At 36.8% G+C, this 20,595-nt stretch overlaps 1 protein-coding gene across 6 annotated transcripts in view; it reads right to left on the reverse strand.

The window, feature by feature from the left end:
• The window catches only part of NPAS3 (neuronal PAS domain protein 3), a gene marked incomplete at its 3' end in the record, with an annotated part of 626,985 nt that overhangs the window by 185,180 nt on the left and 421,210 nt on the right, over positions 1 to 20,595 (reverse strand). For all 6 annotated transcript variants that reach the window (XM_082000663.1, XM_082000664.1, XM_082000662.1 and 3 more), the window contains one exon: positions 3,307 to 3,396. In XM_082000663.1, coding sequence (XP_081856789.1) covers positions 3,307 to 3,396 — 90 coding nt within the window. The remainder of the gene's footprint in view (positions 1 to 3,306; positions 3,397 to 20,595) is intronic.

Consider the following 20,595-nt stretch of genomic DNA (forward strand, 5'->3'; position numbering starts at 1 on the left):
TAGACATGACTGGGTCTTGCAACGAATACTACAGTTCCTGAAGCTACTGAATAGTGGAAAGTATGTTGGACTATTTCAGCTCGCCCCAGGTATAATTGAGCTATGAAAATTAAAATAGACTAAGGATATAACTAGGAGATTTTGGCCCATTTCTGTTACTTTTATTCTCTTCTTTCTCTCATTATTTTCAACTAACTTTGTGTCTTTCACAAGTGTTACTTTGAAATGCACCTGTGCTCTCTGAAACTGCTTTGACTGCAGTTCCACGGTGTGCTCTAAAATCCACATCTGCCAAACTAACTTAAAATTCTTGGTTAACATTAGCTGGAAGATAAAGTGTTCAAAACATACATACCTGTGGGTGTCTACATGTAACGTACATTCATTGTAATGTCAAAAGAGTATTTACTGTAATTTTTGCTTATTCAAAAATACTGTTATTTTTGCCAGGAGTTACTTTATTATCATCATTGCCAGGCTACCTCCCAAGATATTGTTTTATCAGATTTCTTTACTATTAGCCCTGCAGCTATCTTAGAACATCAGCATCCATTTGTTTTGTACCACTGGCTCTCAATGTTCAGAGAAGAGAAAAAGTGGGTTCCATGAAAAACTGTTTTCACCTGCTGAGATTCAGTTCAAGGACTATTTTCCTTTACTTAAGAGACATGCTATTTTGTTTAACCAGTACAAAATATATTGTACATTATTTCCATGCACACTAGTTTAAAAAGAAAAAAACACCAACCAAACAAGGATGAAGTCTTTAAGAAGTCATTTGACTAGAAAGTAAGACTCCAAAGTCAGCACTTGAAGAAGATGATTCACATAAAAGCGTTTATAATGTACATCCAGGCTCTCTGAAGTGCAAAATTATATACAGGTTCTGTAGAATATACATTTATAGAGATCTTCTATAAATAGAATAGAAATAGTTGGAGAGTATCAGGATAGAGACCCATCAATGTTTACCTGCAGTGCAAGAAATGCAACACCACATGTATCATATAGCACCATTCCAGAAATCCAGAATTCAAGAATATTTTAAGATTGTTATAGTGCAAACAGTAGCATTTCCATGTATAGTTTGAGAAATTGTTTTATGGATATTCTTGCTAATATTTTTTGTAACAAATAACACTTTGAATAGTGACTTAGTAACAAGTAGCTACAGCATTTCTTTTGTCATTGCGACCTAGCTATATATTATACTAAGAGAACAATATATTAAAAATATAAATACAGTAGGTCTGATAAGTACAAAATATCTCCATAAAGACAGAAGAGAAGAATACTGAAAATCACAGATATTTAGTAGATCTCAGTAGATTTCATCTATTGTATTAAAATCTACAGTCCTCGTTATGATTTTTTTGTAGTTTTTCCTTTCAATACTTTCAGTAGTGAACACAAGAAACACTTGTCCTGATATATCAAATACTCTAACATGCAAAGCCAGTTGCTTTATTTATCTGAACCCTTGCTTGAAACGTATATGGGGATCAAGATGAAGCATAAAGTCTTAACAACATGATGTAAGTTCAGAGTAAGGAAAGATTTACCAACTCCTATAGTTAAAAAGACAGTGGCAGAAAATGCTTTTAACAAGAGACTAGCATAGGGTTAAAGCCAATTTTTTCTTGAACAGATGATATTTCAGATGGCCACACTATTCCAGATGCATCAATTTCCTTGAAAATCCAATCCATATATGTGCATATGCTGTGCTGGCAGGAGGACTGACTGAAATGGCCAAAACCCAAGAGCTAATATTCTTTTGGCCAGAATAATGCAATTATTATTTTCCTAGCTATCAGTCTAAGCATACAGAGCCATCTGTTATGCAAAGCAAACATACACATCTCAATTACAGAAAATGCAGTTGCCTTGACAGAATTTGGATTACACCACTAACCAGGGCTGTAAAATTTGTTTTAAGCTAGTGTATAATGGATGCCTTTCAGGAGTTTCCTAATTAGCATTTACCTGCTTAAACTAATTATCCATCCTTCTTCTTTACTGGCTTATTAAACTTCATTGGATACTATACATAAAACAGATTAATATGAGCATAAGACAATAATAAACATTAAAGTTCCAATTCTTTACTGTATTAGCAACATGGTGGCGCACCAACTTCAAAATTTGAGATTCTTGATTCTAACTCCCAAACAGATTAAGGCAGGGATTAAAGTCTATTACAAAACGAGGGATTTTAATGAGAGACAAGAATACTGATATGAGTTAGAAACAGCTCTGTTTCCATTTCTGTCATTTGGTTTGCTAAAGCCAGCACAAAATAACAATTACTGAACTTATTACAGCCAATTGCTTGCATGTTCTTTGAGGAGTTAATGAACCTCTATTCGGATTCTCACCAGATAATATTTAAAATTAGTCTTTTTCTGCACCAAATGTTAAAATTTTCCATTTCATTGTTGCTGGGGTACAGCAAAACTGACAGTTGCCAGTGCTAATAGTTGCCTCCTCATAGCAGTATGGGTCCCAATTTAAAGGAGCTGAAATAAATATTATCTCAGTTTTTCTTTTTCTCCTCAGGGTGATTGCAATAGAAGTAGATTGCCCTACTCTGAAAATCATCATGCAAAATTTTTCTGCTGCATTTCTAAGTACAAGCATAAAGAAGTATCCGTTCTAAACATTTCTGAACGATCCAGGATTAGGAATAAGCATCAACAAGCAACTTTCCCCCCACTTTTGTCCTGCCTTTTAATCTTTGAAAAACAGTTGTCAGCAACTAAATGAAAAAAATTTAAACTCTTTTTTTTTTTAAATTTGCCTTTTCATATTAGTGAGCATTTGTGAAAGCGGCAAAATGTGTCCTTGTTGGAACTCTTCCTGCAAGACATTTTAATGGTCTCTTTCAGCAATTCTTGACTCCAAATGACTCCCTGTCATCGTGTCAGCTCCCTGGATAATGCAGGGTACTCCATAAACATCCAGTAATAGGACACAAGGGAAGGACTATTAGTGTGTCCCTTTCCTATCAGGTATAGAGGTTTAAAGTTCAAAACAACTGAGAAAAGAAACTTCATTTGTTCTCAATAAATTAATAATGATCCTTCATGGCAAAAAGTTTTCAGGCATGAGTTTATCTTATCTCAGCATCCACTACTGATAGATACATTTTTCAATTACTTCTCAGAATGAACCAGATGCAACTTTAAATAACTAATTCAATAATCCACACAAAACACAGAAACCAAATTACTATTTCTTTAAAAATGATAAACAGAAAAATGCATCAAACACAGTTATGTTCTAGAATTGAAAGCAGGTACTTACTTGGGACAGGCCTAAATAGATGGAGACAGTTTCTGAAATGTACAAAAACTTTCCTTCTTGATTTAGTGCAAATACAAATCCATCCAGGGACTACAGAGTAAGGAGAGAAAAAAAAAGTTAATAGATTAATACAAAATTCTAAATTCCACATAGAAATAGACTCAAGCAAAGGCATCACAGAACAAATTGAGGAAAATGTTCTGACTTCTATGAGGTTTTTTTCCTAACTGTTTTTAATTTGAATCCTTAAGACAATTCCTTTATATTCTGTCTACATATTAACAAACAGCATGAGAGTATATTCCGAAGTTCAAGGACTTACTGTCATACTTACATCTGCCATATACTGTATAAAATTTATCTAATTTGCATAACAGAAGAAGTATAGAAAAATAAAATGTTCTTCAATTTTTTACAGGAAGAAATAAATAAGGAAAACAACCTTCCAGTCAACTGGTATGTAAGAAGATCCCCCCATCCCCCAGAATCAAAGCAGAGAAATTCCACTTCCAGAAACTGAAAAAGAGAAAATAAAATCCTACCATAACTCAAACCACTATGGACCTCAATAATTTGTTAATTAATTGAGGATTACACACACATGCGTGCATGCACACACACACACACAATTTTCCTTTTGTGAGACAACAAACAAAGCCAATCAGCAGATTACTGTCAAATATGTTTACAGCTTAGGTCTATAGAAATGTTATGAATTTCATCCCTTTGGTGTAAAACTCTAGATCAGATTATACTTTGACAGGTTCAAGTCTTTGGATGTGGTTTCCATTGCAACTGTAAAAATCAAAATACGACTACACAGATTAATGCATACCTTTTGAAACATGAGTGCAGTTAATAAACAAAGGACTATATTCTAAACAGACACATGGAGTAAATCACTGCACATCAAGACAGAAATATACCTCTAGGAATAAGAGCAAACCTTCACTAGGAAGAAATTGCCTTTCATACTCTTTATGTGCCTTTGCTTTTATGCTTTTTATGAGGCTGATTATTGACAAACAAACATTCACTATTGCAAAAGTAAAATCACAAAATCCCAGAAGCTAGAAATGTTAAAACAACTCAGAAAATAAGAAACACCCCAAATGTTGGGATGAACAAGAAACAATCCCAAAAAATCCCATCCCAAATATCCCCTTGGGATAAAAGTATGTGTAAAGTAAAAATATAACACTGGCATTTGAGAGATGAACCTGGTTTTGGAAGAAAAAAAGAAGATATGCACACAAATTTGATGGAGATATATGATGAAAAAATCATGTAATCATATCACTCCTTTTCAAATACAGAACAGTGACTTCTGAGGGGTTTAATTTTCTTATTCTTCTACTTCTTGATTAATTTCTAACACACTGCTGGTCAGGAGCTGTCTTTGGCAAGTGTTCACCCCTCTCTGATGTAGTAGGTGGTGGAATTAGTTCAAAAATCTGTGTTTCCTAAAAAGAATAAACCACATACTGGAAAACAAACCCTTACTAAAGACACTGTATTAAAGAAAGACTCTAATTTATATTTATGAATTAATAAAAATGTAAATCTGCATAGATTTCCTTCATGTAAAAACATTTATATTATGCAAGCCATTTATGGCCTCTTATAAATCATCATCATCATTTCTTTTCACATGATTAACATCAGTTCCTTGAATTTTAACATCAGTAACAGGTGGAAAATTTGGAACAGTGAAGTTCAAACTTAGATCCATACAAGGACAATCAAAACCGTTACACATTTCATCTTCACCGCTATGTATCATTTCTTTTGCTACTATCCAATTCCTCCATCACAGAAAGATCAGAAGAGTAAATCTTTAAAAGTCTTGGTTTAAGTTTTCCTGATGCTCTGTCCCATGTTCCTTGGGTTTAATTGGTTTAATCCTCTGTTAGATATAAACTGAGATCCGTCGCCCTGATTTCCCAGCCAGCTATCCATGTTCTTGCTAGAACACCATCCTCCACAAGCAACAATAAATCGCCAAACTGAATCACACTAACGGCCTATCTGCAGTGGTCAGTTTTCCTGGGTCTGACAGTGTGTACCTAGATGCTTCAAAACACTGTTTGAAATATCCACAATGGTTATGTAGGTAATGACAAGCCTACTAGAAGTTTCTTTCTAACCTCAGGTTGTTACTAGTTCGCATGACCATGGTATCTGATACTCCTTATAATTGTTTTTTGTAACTAGTGTGCTTAAGACTTTCGGGGGTTTTTTTAAATCCAGTTATGTTCCTGGCTTAATGACATCTTGAGGAAAGAAGTTTCATGAGTTATTTGTGTATGATAGAACACAACTTTTCTCTTCTCAGTTTTTTATACATCCAGGCTTTTAGTGTGCTCCCCTTGCTGGTTTACCCAAGAGTTACATACAGCTGAAGCACATTTATGATCTGTTCTGTTTAGTGCATTGCGTTACTGTGTAATCATCTGGCATATCTGGATGGAGTTCTGTAAGAACAGCAAAAAACAATTCTCGGAGTCACTGATGGCTTTCCTGCTTCTTTTCTATGCATCATCTTATTTAGGAATTCAGGCGTTTTAATGAGACAAAAGCTTTTAGTACTGATTAGGCAGAAATGTTTTCCTCATTTAGTTGCTTTGGAGTTGGCTGAAACCAGTTTTGCTGGAAAAATATAAATAAATAAAACTCTCTCTGGTCGACATAACTGTACAAAGAAAGTTCAGCCTTCATGGCGAGAGTTTGGAAAGTCATCAGCGACTGGGAAGAGTTTTAAAGTGAGAAGTGTTAGACATCTTAAGCACTTCCTACTTTTCCACGCCATTGATTCTCATTCTCTCAGTTAAACAGTTTTAATTCTTCACCCTTTTCTTCTCTTTCATTCTGGGACACTATTCCTTACTTTTGCCTCCTAGTTTTACACGGGAGCTACTAAGGAGGCACCACTGATGGATCGTCAGGGCCAATGCAGCATACCCACAACTGCCCTTGGCTTCTTGCATGATTAGTCACTTCCCATGCCATAAAATTGGTTCATTATGCCAACTGAGACTACTAAGTCGAGGTCAGTCCTTCTTTCTCCATTTCCTTTCCACCTCCCTGAAGCTATGCTTGGGTACAAATACTGACCGATTTCAGCATTTTGTTCAACAGAGCAAAATCAGAAAGTTTGTTTAATCGTATTTTGAAAAAGCCACTGATTAATAGCTAATGGAACAGCTAACTACTTCCATGCCCAAGATACAAAGACATTAGAACAAGGGCCCCAAGTACTAAGCTCAAGTCCCAATACCTAAGAAAAATAGCAATAAAAATAGGGGGAGAAATAGCCACCTTCCAATGCAAGGCAGTTCCTCCCACCAGTATGCAAGGGCTGAGATGGACCACTTCTGTGACAATGTTGTTGTTCCTTACACAGGTCAAACAGTAGTTCTGAAGGACTGTCTCATTCGTTATTCATAGGTATTATTTATGAATATTTATTATTTAAGTAATGCGTGTTGAAATTTTTCAATTTTTCATAAAGCGTATGTCCTTTGTGCATGCCAAGAGAACAGCAGACTTCAGAGAAGGTGGCAGGCAACGTAACAGAGGTTGCATTATATACTAAAGAACAGTATGTGATACCATTGTATACTACCTATTTACAAACAATTTTGTTTTAATGAGAAATCTCTGGAAGTATTATTCATATTACATATGTATAACTAAGGACAGAATAAATGTGAGAAGGATACTGGGTTTAGTCAGCTTTCAAATCTCTCTTTTAAAATGAGCACCACGGTGTAATCTCCAGCCAGAATTTCTGAACAGTTTCACTGCAGTTCAAAGGCAGACAGGATTCCCGTTTCAGATGTTCCACAGTTATCAACAACTATAATATAGAAATAGGGCCTGCAAAGGTAACTAGTTTTTCCATAAAATGTCCTATTTTCATTGAAGCAGAGGCTATGAATATAAAGGTAAAGTGTCTTCTGTTAGGAAAATATTCTTGAGTTCATTTATTTTTTATTTTTATAAAGCAAGTTGACTGTCATAAACTCAGTCCTATCCCATCCAGTGTGGCAGCTGAAAAAGGGTCAGGGTGACCCCAAATGCCAATTTTGATCACAATCCATTTTAAGGAAGACTGGCAACTTCTTGTTTAAACCTACACTTACTGGTTTCATGCAAAATGTGATTAAAGCTGAAGTTCCCTAGTACTTTTGATTTCAGAAAACCATTATATATTATGCTATTTCAATCACCACAGGCTACTTTTTAATTTTTTTTTTTTAACTGCCCCACTGTTTTCAACAGGCACCAATTAAGATTCTGGGGTCAAAGGGTTAATTACATCTTCTTACCCACTATGTAGAATTTTCTGATTATTAACCAAGGTTGGATTAAGATGAAAAAGAACCAACACAAATGTTAATGCTTGCCCCTCCTTGAGAAGATTTATCATAATACCATGCTGAAATCTATACGCTTTCTTCAAAGCTGTTAAGAGAATGAACTCTTAGAGGAAACACTAAAATAAATGCTGGCATGTAACTGAATGAGCCAGTTTTCTTATGTCTGAAAACTGTTCTAAACTAGCCAGACAGGACTGATATAAGATTCCCTTTGTCACATACCAGCAAATCAATGTGGTAGACATGAAGAGAGTGAGACTCAGATGTAAAAGGCACGAGCTACAGCACCTCTGAATAATAATGCCAATAATTATAATTTATATCCTCTGACATCAGAATAATATGAAAATGTAAAGCACAGGTTTTTAACCCAAAATACTAAGTGCCTCTTATGGTATTTGTAGAATAGTGAGGTTATTTCCTCTCAGGATATGAAACCCGCTGTACCACTTTGACCGAATATGCACTAATGTATAATGCATAGTACTAAATGGATTTATATTTGTCAGAGGAATTTTGTCCCAGACATTTTTGCATATTCCCACTACAGGCAAATTTAATTCACTGGAGTCTTACTACAGTGTCCTTCTGGAGAATATCCTCATATTTCATACTATCCCTGAAGTCCCTAATTCTTTCTAGTGTATTCCAACGCTGCAAAAAACCCTGTTACCCTGACCTAAACTCCAGTTAGAGTGAAGAATTACCAGTAGGCTAGGTTATTTTAATGACACATTATTTTAAACTAAGCCTTCACCATCTGTTCCACCCCCTAATTACAAATGCAAAAAGAACGTATTTCACAATTACATCAGTAAAAAGTAAGATATACATGATTTAAATGCATGCATGTGTTCTTTGTCCAATGCAGCATGCATCTGTGATGTTTTTCTCATCATTCAGGCTCTGATCAGGAGATAGGGGCTGGGGAAGGGAATAGCCCCCCTGATAAAATAGATTAATTGATATACTAAACTTTTTCCTGGCAAACAGATCATCTTAATTAGGATTTTTCACTGTTATGACATAATGATATTATAACTGGAGCTGAGCATTAATTTGAGGACAAAGCCTGTCACCAATTAGACATACAACATTCAATAACGGCAAAAATATTTTACTCTTTTTTTTAAAAAGAGAGGCAGTATTGGATGCAATTAACATTTACAAAAGCAAATAGTCCCTCTCTTATAATAAACATATCATTGCACAATTCATTTATTGTGTTGCAGCACAGCTTAAAAAACGTGATTTACTAAAGACAGCAACAGAAAAGTAAGTTTTGTTTCAACATGGCAACCACTCTTGGATGGGGGTTTAAAATGAAATAAATGGCATAAATGGTAGCTAACAGAAATCTGATTCAAAGCCTCAGTGCTCTACTGTGTTCTCACTATTAAGACGTCAGGGTAATATCCTCCAGCACCACCAACAAACATACAAAAGCATAACTATAAGTAGTTATGGAAAGTAGGTGGAAAATCTGACCTTGGGCTTTTACAATTAAGTACTATGAGACAACTGAGGCATTATTCCTGGAAATAGGATTTTACATGGGATGTATTTCATACACATGAATAAAAATGGGCAACTAAAGTTTGATTATCTACCGACTTACAAAAATCTCTAAACGCTTTATTCTCCCTCTTCATCCTTTTTAATCCCTTGCAGAAAACAAAACAAAACAAAAGCCTAAATAAAATAAAAAGGCATAGGACTTAATGCTGTGTTCCTTGGGCTACAAGCTTTTTACCATTGAGTAAAAATCCCAAGATCAAACACATAGAAAACCCTGTTTTCAACTCTCATACCAATGCCATTTTTTCAATCACAGTCCACTGTAACAGTTATATGGCTACATGACCATAGACTCCTTGTGAATTAATGACACATATTTGGCAACAAAGCAACATGTATTTGGCACCAAAACAACTACAGTAAAAGAGATGAGGTAAGAGGACAAGCTCAAAGGATGTGGTTAAAATGGACTTTGATGCCAGCTTCCTAATTTGTCGTCTTCGTGCTCTTTGCTTGTGTGGTCAGGATGCAATTTATGACAACAAGGATGTGCCAAAAATAAATGTGTCAATAATAAGGAGGTCTGCTTTATAACTCTAAGTGAAGAAACGAAGGAGGAAGAGTAGACTTTACTGATTCCCTTGATGCATCTGTTGCCAGACTTACAGAATAAGCATGTTTATGTAACCAAAGCAGCAAAAACTTGCAGGGGCAGATTTACTACTTGATTAGAAAAAACAGATTTTGCTCCAGATCAGAACCTTTGCAAAAGCGAAGAGTGTAGAGGAGAAAAGTTTAGAGGCAAGTATAATGTTTAAAGGTGGCAGTTGGGTTCTTAAGGTGTAATCCCGGGTTTATTCACCGATAATAGATTGACAAATATCAGAGATGAGCCTGAGAATCACAGAACAATTACAAATCTCTAAGCGATGGGAGTTCAAGGAAAAAAAACAGAGATTAAGAGTTTGACAATTTTTTGTATACAAAAGCAATAAATGACATTTAGGGATCTCTGCCTTGTAGATAGCAATACAATTTTTTTCTAGTAGGCCATTCTATATTGGTGCAAAATCCCAAACAATCCTGACTGCATAAAGGAAAATGCATCATGAAAGGACTTCCTGAAAAGTTGGCATGACAGTAGGGGGAAAAAAAAATATCCTTGGGTTATATTGCAATGCTACTAGATGAGAGAAGTAGTGAGGCTCACTAATGTGAAAGGAAAAATAATCCAGGACAGACAGATTGCACTTATTCTGCACCCAGTTTATTACAGGATATTTCTTTTCTTTTTTTTTTTTTTTTGGCAAACCCCTTCATATAACATGCAGATAACTGTATCAATGCCAAAATACAGATAAGAACAACAAAACTGAGTTACATGATAGAAGCCAGATGATCTTTAATTATCTCTGTGAAATTTTTTGGTGAAGTACTTGCACTGTTTTGCTATATCCTCTATACCTCTGCTCATTATTATGCTTCTGTTTGATTAACTGATCTAAATGGCTGGGCTGAACTGCTGAAATTCTTCATGCAGGTTTTCACGTAGAAGACACACTGATGTGCATTGAGGGAATTAAACTATTTGTTAGAAGTGGTCTGATGCTTCACCCAGTACAGCGTTAGCACTGCTGAAGTCAGCTGGCTGCAGAGGTTATTTTAACTTACATGTTAGGCTTCCATGGCATTAAGATTTTCACTGTCTGATGACCTGCTACAACTCGAAGCTTTTGGATTGTTTTTCAGCGATGGCGAGAAGGCCACCTTTCTTGAGGAAAATGTTTTAGAAGGTGAGTAGTACCCACTAGCGAGAGACAGGAAGTATGAGTTTACTTACTTTGCTTCTTTTGGATCAAGTGGAAAGTGGCAAGTGATATAGTAATCTTTTACATGACATGCAGGCAATTTTATTGTAGTTTTATTGCAAGAAGTTCAGTAAACTGTACATTCCCTGTGTCCCTATAAGTGGTTTCCAGTCTGTGGTCTTCCATCTGACTGATTTCAGCCTGAACTACTCAAACTGAAAACCAAACTATTCAACAGTCTGGACAATCTGAACTACTCATTCTGAACAACTTCACCCTGAACTGTTTGAGGGGCTGTGAAAAGTAACAGAAAAATAAGCTCACTGACTGAAATTCACCACACAGTATTCAAACTACCAATGGACAATTTCTGGGATCTGCTGGTACACGTGCACACACACACACACAAAGGGTTAAAAACTGCTGTTCTAATTGACAAATGCCATTTTTCATTGTCCATTCTTCTGCATAAATGATTCATTACTAAAACAAAGCACTGATTTACTTAGTACATATTACCCTAAACACTGCTGAAAACCTCTGAAGTTAAAATCTTACTAGGCAGAATATTTATACTCTTTGCCATTCGCTTTTCTGAGAGGAGGGCTATATATGTTAGTATAAAGAAAAAGGGAGAAAAAGGACTCCTAAGGGAGGGATTCAACACTGTTGCACTTAATTAAAATTCAATTTTGGGGGAGTTGTGTATGAAAGCACCGACCTTTCATCTTTATGTCGCCAATTTCTGATGAGCTCCTACCCTTCAATTATATAGGATTCCTAGTGCTGGTTCCAGATTGTTTGGACAGCAGACTGTGATGCCAATAACTGCATGCCATCTAATACAATCAACTATATCTACTTAGGCTGAGACTTATCATACAGAGATTACATTATACATCTCCTACCCTGAGAATGTGATCGCTTCGGGTCAGGATTAAGTGTACTGTGGACTGGCTTTGCTTTGGATACATAGGATTTGAATATCAAGTGGTTTCTGCCCTTCGGTGGTACAAACATTCCAACCACATGTGCGTTTGTGCACCGAGAGGTGCTGCCTTGAGTAACAGGCTTGACACTGTATGCACCTGCGTAACGTTTACTAACGCAAGTGCCAAAACTGAAAGAGTAAGGCAGCCCCGTAGCAGGAGCTGTGATAAATAGTGAGAGTCGGCAGAGTGAGGGCTGAGTCCCCAGAGCTGCACCTCGGACCACACAGCAAGAGATTGTGGGAACCTGATCTGACTGGAACGCCATGCAGAGAGAAGCACCTACACAAGCACAACTGATTGTGGGAGCAATACTTATTGTTGTGAATGTTATTGTTCCCAAAGCTGCAAGTTTAAAGCCCTTCTGCGTTACGTATGACCATTTCGGTTTAGGTAAGACCCATTCAAATGGATTTTATATTAATTGTATATCTGCATGTTTGGTTAGCTTTTCTTTCAATCTACACAATCTGACACTACGTGAAAGTAAACAGATAAAGGCATCTAAATACCTGTTGTCCAAAAAAAATAGGTGAAAAAATTAGAAGGAAGAATTTGTAATATAGAGTTAATTGCACTCTTAAAATAACACCTGCACTCCGTAGATACTCAGATGCTCTGCTGATTGATCCTGACAATTGGCTTGCTAGAATTAGACCTGTAGCCCAGAACTGAGTACATGTGTTCTCACTTGCATCACACAATTTCATACATATGAAGCAGAGAGGCTGTGCTCAGAGAAGAACAGGATGAGGGGCTTATGTTTAGCATATTTAATCTATTAGATGGCAATACAGGCAACCAAAATAGATTTGAATGAGAAATTGAGTTGAGTTCTTTGTCGGGCATATCATTCTGATTTATACTCTTCTTGAAAGAAGAACATGTTGAGAATACTTTATAGACAATGGAATATAGAGGTAATAAGAATACAGAATATTAAGAACAAACCCAAAGTCCATTCAATCCAGTGCTGTTTCTAACTGTAACTCTTAGCAGATACATGGTAAAAAATAAACTGTGTTCTTTTCTTCAGCCTCTTATCCCATGTAATAACACAAAGATGATAGAACCTGGTCCTAATCAGCTGGGAATTCCTCCAGCTGTCATTAAGCCTTGTACAAATGCAGGAGATCGTTTTGCTATACCAATTCTTTCTCCACCTATAGGAGTGTGGAGCAGTTCCACAGATGTCCACTCTGAAATCTTCTAGGATCCGTACGCAGCTGGACTAAATTAAAGCAGCTGTTTGCTTTTTCAGTAAAGACCAGTGCATAAAAGCCTCCAAAACTCTTACTGCCACTTGACTCCTTAGTCTCGTGACCCTTGAAACAAGAAGAATCTGGACTGGCATGAATTAGAACCTGCTAGTTACTAGAAGTTAGGTTTATAGAGGCATGAAGAAAAAAAAAAAGCCCACAAAGCCCACAAAACCATAACCCTTTTTGCTCCTGATTGTGAAGTGGTTCTTCCAGCTTTGAAATTCATTTCCTCTACTCTGCATGTCTTTGTTCTACTAACAGCACTCCAATCCACTGCTAGTTTTTGCTAGATCTGACAGCAGGCAGAGGTCTCAGAGAAATTCCTACAGGTTTGGTGAAAACAGACTGATAATGGAGACAAGACCCTCTGAGAGTCTTTGCAGCAGTAAAAGCTGGACTAAGGGTTCCTATAGTATTAGGCATCACAAAGAGGAGACCTTACAAGTGCCCTGAGCACTGAAAAAGCCTCAGCCAGGTCACACTGTCTTAGACACAAAAGTCAACAGAAGGCAAGATGGAAATCTAGAGAAACTATGCTGTGCTATTCTGGTACCCATAGAACTGGCTTCCATTCACTCACCTGCGCAGTTAAAAGCAGGGAACACAGGAGTACTGCGAATATGTGGGACTAGCAGAAAAACAAACAAATTCCTGAAACAAGTTAGAGACTTCATTAATATTAGAAATATATAAAAATCTTCCTCTGAAGTAATTATCCACTGCATCTGCATCCTACACAGTAAAGCTGATATGTCTATGCTGGGTTTCAGTCCTTCCTTCAAGGGTTTTGAGGTTACAGTGCTTCAGTCCAGAAGTACATTTCACACAAAAGTGAGCCATGCACATTTATGTGAAAATCAGTTATCCTGACGGAATTGGAGGTGTGGTCCTAAATGATTTCAGTTTGCCACTACAAAATACCATTGCTACGTTGACCTTCCACTTTGTTTCGCAGCTGGAATATGAGACCAGGTGAGAAGACAACATGTAGTTCTGCCATCAACAGGATTCTACTGTCACCCTGGGCTGTGAGGAAATACTGAGCTTCTCCCTCACTTGTTTCCTTCCTTCCTTTTTTTTTTTTCTGAGCTAACCTCTAATGCCTGTGTAGGTAAAGATAAGTATGGATTTTGCTGTTTACCAGCTCACTGCATAAATTCAAGCATATCAACAGCACAGAGCAGCTCTTTCAGTGAAAAAGGTTTATATTCTGTTTTAAATACAAGCTAATATATTATAGTGGCACCTGTGACTGCTGTGATAATTAAGGCTCTGTTTGTATTTCCATAATAAAATTCTATTTTCTAGGGTGGGGAGGGGTGAGTGGGTTATGATTTGTCCATATAGCACCAGCTGAAGCCAGAAACACAAACTTTCTACCACAAATCACAAATACTCTTTTTTCCTTTTAAAGGCAGTTTCACAGTAACCATGTGAAAATGTTCCTCTCTATTTTTACCACAGGGGTTTAGTGTGCAGCCACACTACCATGACATGCCCTTAAGGGGTCTCCTGGAGCAGCTGCAGCATAAAGTATCAACAACCTGCTCATCAAAGGGTGCTCAAGATTTCCGTGACACTGCACAGTACGGTGGCTGTCGGTTCTGCCAATAGTCCACATGCCACATTATCTAAAAAGCCCCAAATAAGTCTTGACACCACCAACCCTAATGCTATTTATTGCACATGTCAACAATCTATATGTTGTATCCTGTGTCCCAAGTAGGAACTGACATGATTGCTCCACACTGTTACTATCTGTTTCACTCCAATTTGTAACAGACCTGAAGGTTAAAGTCTCTCCCTAAGATGACTGTGATAAAACTGCCTTCGTCAATGGAACTGATGAAAGAAAACTCATCCTCTTGCCAAATGCCAGCATCGCTTTCCTGTTATTCAGAGGAACACCCAGAGAAAACCAAGGAAACACTTCTAATTTCTTCTAACTATGATGCTTTAAACACACAGTGTGAGTGTAGCATCCTAGCTTTCCCTGCTTACACTGTGATATTTTTCTTTCTGCTCCATTAAAAAGTCACATGTATCTGCAATCGTCTCCTGCCTTGAGCAATGTCTTCTTCTAAACTCTAAGCGATACCTTACATGTTTGCTCAGTTGTCTAAATTGCAGGCAGTTGTCGTCAGTTATCTGGGCATCTTTGTTGTGCAGTTCTGAATTCCTGCTTCTGCTACCCGGAGGTCCTGTAATGCTGCATTTTGACAACCTCTCTTCTCCCTGATGCAGTGTACTTTCAAGTCTTGCTTGTGGTGCATCAATGAAAGAACTTCTAGTGCAAGTTTAACTTCAACTTTTTTGTAAAAAATAAAATACAAACCAGAATTTCCTCAAATATCCTTTTATTTGTCCCAGTAACTTCTTTTTTGTTTCCCTTAAATCATTGGAAAACTACCTTGAGCCAGAATCAAATAGAATCATAGAATAGTTTGGGTTGGAAGGGACCTTTGAAGGCCATCTAGTCCAAACTCCCTGCAATGAGCAGGGACATCTTCAACTAGATCAGGTTGCTCAGAGCCCCGTCCAACCTGACCTTCAATGTTTCCAGGGATGGGGCATCTACCACCTCTCTGGGCAGCCTGTGCCAGTGTTTCACCACCCTCATTGTGAAAAATTTTGTCGTTATATCTAGTCTGAATCTGACCTCTTTTAGTTTAAAACCGTTACCCCTTGTCCTATCAAATAGGCAACTAGATGCTGTCAGTGCCTTTTATATTGCTACGAGAATGTCTTTCCAGTTCAGACCCTGTTCTGTTACCATGCCCAAATGAACATACTGTCTGACACACAAAACAGAAAGCAGCATAGATAGACTTCTGCATGCAATTTTGCCATTTTAATTGGCAGCAACCCTTCCAACTTAAAATAAATAAATTTAAGTGGTCATGCTTTAACGAGTTACGACGTTTATCTGAATTTCTTCAATCTGTTTTCAGTCACTATAGTGAAAAAGAAATGGTGTTTTATCAGTCGTTCCCTGATTCTGCTTTGAAACCAGATGGGAAAGAGCAGAAGCACACACACACACACAAAATAACTGCAACAGAAATATAACCAAATGTTTTCTAATCTGAGAAGATTGTTTGAGTTCTGACTAGGGTTTAAAATCTAAACAGTACTTTCAGCCTAGTGCTATCCTTAGCAGGATTACAATTCAACCTTCTACAAGTGATTTCCTATGGTACTTAAGACTAGCTGTTTCTATTTCTAAATTACGTTTTCAACAGAAATAAAATAAACACACCAGGGTACTTAGAAATTCAAAATGCTTTTTGACCCTAAAAGATGGATATTCATGGTGTACGAACCTTTAAAGCATCCTTGTTTGAAACTGCAATGTATCTTGCCATATATTTCAAGCTAAATGTTGTTGGAATAAAATTCTCCCTCACAAGCCTCCCGTGCCATTTCCCAATCCTGCAATGAAGTCACTATGCCACCCACTGATATCACAAACCAGTACTAAAATTATTTATGAGAAATCATATAATACAACAAATGTAGAACTAGAATTTCCAATTAGGAACATCTAAGGAAAAAAGTCTGACAAAACCAGTTTTGGAAAATAAATAGAAAGTATGTACATACTACAGCTACTTGAAATTAGTGTCCCAAATGTAAATATCAAATTCTGCCCACATCTGACTCCTAAAGCTCTTACTGATGCCAAAACTATCTCCTTCTGAGGAATCTCACCCTTTTGACACCAAAACTCAATTCAGTGCAGAATTAGCGTTTCCTTAATTACTCTCTAATAGTAATTTGAAACCAAACCTCAAATCTTGATAACTGATAAACTTTTTTTATTATTCCAAATAAAAGACTCTTCAGATGCCTTTGCGATATGTTCAGTAAGATGTGCAAATAGATCTACAGACAGTCTACAGGCCTCAAAGTTAAAATAGATTAGATAAAAACACAGAGTATAGGTTAAAATCACTGTGGATGGCAGATCCATTGCACACAGACTGGAATGCATCCTTAGGATCTGTGCAGGTAAACTGAAAGATTTTTGTTATTCTTAATAGAGACATTTAAGCTGCATAAACATTGCAAAATTAATTAATTGATTCAGAAACCTACAGATAAGAATTTGAATGCACAGAACAAAAAGAAATACCAGAATTTAGGCTGAAACTCTATCATGAACAGGGAATTTCCAGAGACTAACTAGTGATACAGACTACAGACATGCCTGATTTGGAGCAAATCCATACAAATCTATCAATATTTTGTGGTTCACATACAAACTTATACTACTGTCTATGACCTACAATAATTATAGTCTACACATTACAAGTAGTAATACTTTAAAAATCACAATTATCCAACTACTCTTTCCTATTACACACTAAAATGTTATGCTTCTCATACAAATGGTATCACAGCATAAGCTGCTCTTGCAAATATTACAGCTTTAAATAGCATTTACTATTTGTAAATGCTTGCGGAACACAGCAGGTGGCAAAATGATTTAGCATCATGAACAAATACATATGGTTGCTTGAGCCCAAATTTCTGAGCAGATAAACCTATCTTCTGGTCCTTCGTTTAATGGACTAGAAACGAGCAAAAAGGCAGATGTACATATTCTGGCAACTCACTGCTTCAAGTGAACTTTCTCATATGAAGTCCTGTGCTTAAAACATAAAACATAAAAGCAAATCACAGGTCTCACATATGCAATGAATGGCTCATCTGCAATATTTCCTCTTACAGTTTTCAAGTAGGATTGTGCACTATGGAAACAAAATGCAAAGGTAAAAGCAAGAGCACAGTGTTATGTAGTCTAAAATCAATAGACAGAGAGAGGACATTAACCAAGAGGCTAATAAAAAGATGCTGCCCTAGACAGTAACATAAAGAGCCCTGATATATTTTTGTCTTCAAAAATGCTATTCCTTATGCCAATTTTCCCTTAGCACTGCAGTAGTTTCTCTGTGTATATACACGTCATCTTACTTTTTTTGTCTTGTTCCAATTTTATGTTTGCATTTTATTTTCTCATTTCCTTCCTGCTACTCCCCTGTTTCTCTTTACTAGCTTGATGTTTACACAGACCTTTACTAGAATTGCAGGGTTTGGAGAGATCCCATTTTTTTTCTTTGTTGTAATGCCCACATTTTTTTCCCAGAGAAAAGATAAGTTTACCCAGAAAATAAAAAGCTAATACAACCTTTTGCTCATCAACAAAGTATGTCTTCTTGTAGCCAGGCATAAGTTAATAAAACAGGGAAAAAGCTTAGTGGCTTAAAGAAAAAAAAAAAAAACACCTCCTTGGGGTTATGAACGAACAATGTTGTTTTTTCTTCCCAGCGTGCAAGGATTTAATTAAGTGATAACAGTCACCTTGGGGTGGCTGCACAAGGCAATAATATCTAGGTGAAGAAAAATGCTGAAGAGAGTTGAGTACAGTCAATTTATCTTCAGAGAAGGCAATAAATGAACAAAGCATAGGTATTTGGCTGATTGTTTTGGAATGTTTCCATTACTGATAAACATCAAAATAAAAGGACAAAGATTTGGTATTTTCAGTATCTGAAATGTATTAAATACAGAAAGAAATGAAGGAATAAATCAGTGTGAGGTCATATCCTAGAGTTCTAATTGCAAATGGTTTGGTAATTATTCAAGCTAAACATAGAACAAGGGAATTTTAATGTTGACACAAAGGATAGAAATACAGCTGAGATGTGTATTTATAGCAAACACAAAACACTGGATGAATTTCACTCTGGAGAAAAAAATTGGTAAGTGTAGATGGAAAGAAGTGACATATATTAGGCACATATATGCAACTTCATGGCCAGCGACCCAAATTCAAGGATTTAAAATCATGTTTGTGGGAGCTCTTCAAGAAACAAGCCACAAGCTCAAGTATCCATAAGCCTATATTCTGCCACCCTCATATGCAGAGAAAGAGACTTGTGAGAAAGAGCAACATGAAGCAGAGAGGAAAGACTACCAGGAAGAAACATTCTCCTTTACCACAAAGCTGCTAACAATTTGCTTTACATTATTTGCAACATGGGGTTTGAAAGGAATACATGAGCTGTCCCTAGGGAGTTTGAAGTGTGCAAAGCAAAAGGATCTGAAAGCTATGTACCCATTCCCAGTAACAGTACTTAGTCTTCCAAAATGTAACACAACTCAGAGCCCAGCTACAATCGTTGTTAGCAAGCGGCATGATTGGCCAAATTCTCTGCAAAGGGTCACAAATCATGCTTAATACGGAAGATGGGAGAAACGGCACAAACACACCAATAATCTTGGGAATTCACCACATTCCTTTGTCCCTCTTAAATGGGAAACTCTCGTTTTCCCTTTAATTTTGGTACTTTTCCTGAATCTGTCTCCAGCAGCGAGGGAATTGATAGCTATTTCCTTGAGTTTGCAACCGGGTTAAATACTCCTCACCCACACAGTTCTGCATGAAGAGGATGAAGCCTACAGGCAATTGTTTTTTAACTGTGTGGGCAGATATTCTTTCAAAGAGAAGGAACAAGTCAATAATGAATGGTTCACACAGCGTCCTGAAAAAAAATATGAAATATCTGTGTGCGCGTGGGAGAGTGTGAGAGCAGGCAAAGCATATTTGAGTTTAAACAGAAATATCAATTTCTGAAGAACATACAACATTTTGAATTTAAACAAAAATCTTAAAACAAATTCCACTAAGTTGCCTCAATATGACTTCTAGTGTATGTCCAGCTACAGCATTTAAATAAACACTGCTTTTCAGGGCCTGTCTTTTCAAGGCCCTGTAAGTAAGATCTACATTAACATTTGGTCCCACTGCAGTTACTTTCCTCCTAAAAGCAATATGCCCTTTAAAAATACTTTATGAACTACACACAGGCATTCTTTTCTCACCTCTAGGAGGCTGCCTGTAGCTGCTGTTTGGCCTTGGTAATGTGATTCCAGCAAACACGTATCCCGATTACAAGTGCAACCTTACTGGTTATCTCCATGAGAACACTAGGAAAGAACTTATATGAAGCTTATCCTTCAGGTCATGACTGGGACACATGACACTAAGACCTCTCTTTCATATGGTTCAGTAGCGGACCATCTTTTTCAGGCTGCCAGTCCAGCACCTATTCTGAGCTCAACAGGGAACAAAAAGGGGAGTGAGCTTGGTTTGCATAGCATTTGGACAAGTGACTATCCAACACCTCTTCAAAAATTTAGTACAAAAGTTTTGTTTATAAAACTATTTAAATCTGATCAGTAAGACTTCATATTTAATCTTCCATTTTGTCTGAGCTGCAGGGCTAGTGAAATTAATTGGAATTACTATTTTGAACCACTTATG

The sequence above is a fragment of the Phaethon aethereus genome, assembly GCF_964289735.1.
Source record: "Phaethon aethereus genome assembly, chromosome: 5".
In the NCBI taxonomy this organism is placed as follows: Eukaryota; Metazoa; Chordata; class Aves; order Phaethontiformes; family Phaethontidae; genus Phaethon; species Phaethon aethereus.